Source organism: Ovis aries, chromosome X, assembly GCF_016772045.2.
Source record: "Ovis aries strain OAR_USU_Benz2616 breed Rambouillet chromosome X, ARS-UI_Ramb_v3.0, whole genome shotgun sequence".
NCBI classification, from domain to species: domain Eukaryota; kingdom Metazoa; phylum Chordata; class Mammalia; order Artiodactyla; family Bovidae; genus Ovis; species Ovis aries.
Window position 1 is genome coordinate 17441363 of NC_056080.1, and position 4648 is coordinate 17446010.

The window sequence follows — 4648 nt, forward strand, 5'->3', positions numbered from 1 at the left end:
CTGAATCTCTGCTTTTGTGCTCATATGTTGGGCCATGTGGCCGTGGGGCCTATTAAAAACAAATTTCATTTTAATATTGTTAAAACAGTAACACTAAAAACATGAGACTATAAGTATGCCGTGCCAAGTCAATCCAAATAGAATTCTGATTTAGAATTGATGATGTGTAAGATCCTAACGGTAACTATTATAAACATATGTTCTTTGTCAAGACAAGCTCTCAGCTACAGAATTCTAAAACTCCATCTCCAAAGGTACCAGCAAAGAGGAAAGGGATTTTTAACCCGAAAGCTGAGTAGGAATGGAGTTGCTGGTTACCAGGGGAGGAATCTGAGTCATCACAGCAGGAAGGTTAGAGAAGGACTTGGTTCTATGGCTTCAGAGAACACTAACTAGTCTAAACTATATTTTTAAAACTTTTTTCCCCCAGTCCTAAAATTCACCCAGGAGACAGAGGCTGGTGTAACTGCAAAGCAGAGAAAATGGATCAGCCTGGAGGGCTGCTCCTAGTCGGAGAGGTCGAATGGCATCTTGCTGATGACCTCCCCATTCTCGTCGACTATGGTGTGGTAGACCCAGCGGCGGTTGCAGCGGCAAGTGGGCCCGCACTTGGTGGAGTTACACTTGGGGCACGGGTAGAAGCAACCCTGGCAGTCTTCATCAAGGCAGTCACACAGGTCAGCCTGATTGAAGGTGAGCCTGCCCTTTTGGTCATACTTGTTGACTTTGCATTTTACAGGAACAAACTCATTCTTCCTTGCCATTTGCCCTTCCTTTATCAGCTGCCTTAATTTAGGGTTGAAGTTGGCTACCTGAGGCCCGGGATTTTGAAATGACAACCGTTTTAACTGCCGCTCCACCCGTTTCATCTGCTTCAGTTCCATCTCACTTGGTTTCTCAGGAGAACTTGGACGTGCAGGTCTCTCTCGCACGGAACTGCTTTTTTCTGCTTGTTCACTCATTTCTGCTCACCTGGGGACACAAACAAAGTCAGCAACCATTTGTGGGAGCTCAGTCAACCATGAGGACGCTGGAGCTGGTAAACGTCATTTCAGAATGGGCCTATGAACTCTTTACTTCAAACCTGGGTTAAGTGGATAGGAGCAAGTTTATCAACACCAACAAATCTTTGGACAAAAGTGCTTTTATCAGATAGTGTTTCCTCCTTGATTTAACCATCTCTTTTTTCTATCAACTGTTTAAATAAGCATTCATGTTGGTCTAGACTAGTACTTCTCAAACATTAATGTGCATATGAATCAGGAAACATCTTGTTAAAAACTAGATTATGATTCAGTTAGGACTGGGGTGGGGCCAGAGAATCTACCTGTCTAATGTATGCCCAGATTATACTGATATTGCTAATTCCAAACCTACTTTGAGTCTCAAGGGCCTAGAGCTAAACCAATAGTGATCAGGGGCTACAATTGCTTGATCAGGGGCAGAAATTGCTTCGCTTTAATAGAAACCCAGTTATTCTTCTTAGGTGAGTGGCCCTAGGATAGAAAAACAGCAGTTTTTTATGTAAAGAATCTCTTTCTCTCCACAATGCCCCCACCACCACCGCCACACAAGGCAAACTCTTGACTTTTCCTCCAGCGAAATTGGTTTGAACAAAGAAAATACTGTTTGAAGCACTTCAGATCAATAAACATATTCCTTGTTTCTAATGACTGTAGTAAGTAATGGAAATTGGATGGTCATTTATAGCAATTGCCTTTTCTCTTTAAAACATCAGCACATTAGTTGTGGTTTATTTATTTCGTTTGAAGTGGCCTCCAATTCTTCTCAGGAAACACTCTACAAGCTACTTTAAGGTAATTCATCATATTGAATTAGTGACTGGTTTCTAAAAGGCTTTCTAAGGTTAGAACACTCTCAAGGACTTTCAGTGTCATTTCACCTCTCTCCATGTCTCACTGTCTCTGTGTGTCTGTCTCTTCCCTCACCACTCCCCCCATCCCTCTGTTTCTCTCCTAATTGGCCCATGTCCTACAGACTCCACAAAGCTTCCCAAACTACTAATAACTTAAAGTAGAGAGGCAGAGGATGCCCATTTCTTTAAGGATGTTCTGCCTAGCTTCCAGAAGCAAACTGGCCAAAAGGAAGAGAGACAGAGGATGGGGCATCAGCTGTGAGAGGATCACCATACTAGAGAAAAATTCCCTCTGCTTCTCACTGGAGAGTTTCAGGCAATTCCAGAGGACTGGCCACACTCTTTGATACATACTACTAATTTCACACAACAGGTTCCCTTTTAGGTCTTCCTTGGCACTTGAACGATGTAGTGTCTACAGAGAGGGAAAAGCAAATGATTCCCCTGAATCTCTCTCTTGAATTGGATTTATTTGCCAGGATCTTGTTGAGTAAATACCCAGGACAGAAATAATACAGTTTCATAATTTCTATCTAAGTTACTCCAATGTCTTGGCAGGTCTAGAACATTTAGTTTTTTCATTACTCTTATTCTTTGAGTTGTAATTTCATAGTTGACTCCTTACCTTACTTTTTTTAGGGGGAAAAGGGTAGCAGCTACCTTTCTGACACATTACCCTAGGCAGAGGAGCCTCAGGCCTCACACTGCCAGGGATCAAACACTAGCACTGTCTTCACCAACTATCTGACTTTAACTTAAGATGACTTCAGCTGCTTAACCTCAGTTTCCTCATCTGAAAATGGGGATAATAATAGAACCTTCTCTATGGGTATGCCCTAAATTAGGTGCAGTGAGAACTTCAAAGATGATATAAGACCAGGTTTCGGGACTTCCCTGGTGTTCCAGTGGCTAAGGCTCCATGCTCCCAACGCAGGGGGCCAGAGGTTCGACACCTGGTCAGGGAAGTAGATCCCACATGCTGCAACTAAGATCCAACACAGTTAAAGAAATAAATAAAAACAAATATTTAAAAACAAACAAACAAACCAGGTTTCTGCCCGCAAAGGTTTGGCAATCTCCACCAGAGAGATCAAGTGTCTGCAGCTTACTGCAAGGACAGGGAAAGGTGGTCCAGTTCAGATTCTGAGAACCCTATGGGGGGTGGGGGTGGGGTTCATAATAATCAAACATCAATAGAGGCATCCCTATTTAGAACTAAGCTTTATATCTTCTTTCTGCACTCCCCTCCCCCAGTTTAGTGAGGTGCTCAGTCACTCAGTTGTGTCCAACTCTTTGCAACCCCATGGACTATAGCCCTCTAGGCTCCTCGGTCCATTTTCCAGGCAAGAATATTGGAGTGGGTTGCCATTCCCTTCTCTAGAACTAAGCTTTACATCTTAAAGAATTCCGGTTCATCCCCATAATGGTAAGAGAAGTGAGTGTGTGTGTGTTTGCGTGTGCAAATTTGCCACCATAATTCAGTCTAAAGCCACTATTTTTTTTTCATTCATTCAACAAATATTGATCAAGAGTATATCATGTATGCTAGGAATTGTGCCCTATTTATTGCAGTCACAATTGCACACACAAGTCCAGAGTCCTTCAAGCAGTGGTCCTTACAGAAATGAATAAATTGGGGTAAAAAATCTTTTACTCTTCAATTAAGCAAAATATCTGTGTAGGCCAATTTTAAGGCACTGTATTTGTTTTAGAAACAGGCATCAAGACTCTGTTGGAGAAACTCAAAGTTTAGTTATGAATACCTGTGAACCAAACACAAAACTGATTCTCAATACCTTTACAGTAAAAGCAGAGTTTGTTGCCTGTCTGAATGTTCCATTGTTGTTCCACTGATATTCCTTTTATTTTTAGAGTATTAACAGTAATTAAAAGAAAACAGAATCAGGTTACAATGAGACCTTTTACTGCAGGAGCACTGTAATAGCTCAATTTGCTGGATTCTGCAAGTAAAATTACCAGACAGCTGAACAGTGTGGCCATTTTATGTTCAGCTATAGCACACTCAACCTTTGACATGAGATATGTTTGTGAACCAGAATTGTTAGCTTAAACCCCAGGGCCTCTTAAACCCTTGACCTCTCTCAAAAATGTTGGGAGGATATGTTGAGGCAAACAGTTTAGGGAAATTCAAAATAGAAATAAATGCTCGGTGAATGCATTTGAACCCTTGACATTCCAATCCTGTTGGTCAGGAAAGATCTTGGTATTTTCACAGGGAAATATTTTTTCTGTTGAAATCACTTTGAAGGTAACATTATTTTCTTCTTGTCACTCAACAATTTATTTACTTGTCATAAAGTGAAAAAACTCTGAGCCCAACCACATAGAAGTCTTAAATGCATGAGATTTATCATTATCTTTCTTAACATAGTTCTCTTAGTCCTTAAATTACATGGTGCTGAAAATATCCTTTTTGTGTTTCTTTTCTGGATTGTTCTCCCTCTGAGCAATGGTTACCAGAATCTTTTAGAATGACACGTATTTGCTAATTGGATTAAAGGCGAGATAATGGAAGACTTTTTTTCCCCAACTATCTGGGTGATATTCTTAATCTGGAAAACAGATGTTTCAACATCTTTTTGCATGTTTGCATTCATAATTACAGTAAGATTTCAGAATATTCAAAATGATTCCAATTCACTTTCCACATAGTTGGAAGCAGGAAGCCATTAAGATGAACCCCTTTCAACTTACATGTCATAATAGGAGGTGAAAGAAGGTAGAAAAGGGAGAGAGGAGTCCATTAGACTT

The 4648-nt window shown here is 40.7% G+C and overlaps 1 protein-coding gene across 1 annotated transcript; it reads right to left on the bottom strand.

Annotated features, from left to right (window-relative positions):
* Positions 1-506: 506 nt before the first annotated feature.
* On the bottom strand, positions 507-962 carry LOC114111747 (ARL14 effector protein-like). Its single transcript, XM_042242172.1, has one exon. It carries the CDS (start codon positions 960-962, stop codon positions 507-509), a length of 456 nt encoding a protein of 151 aa, XP_042098106.1.
* Positions 963-4648: the final 3686 nt, after the last annotated feature.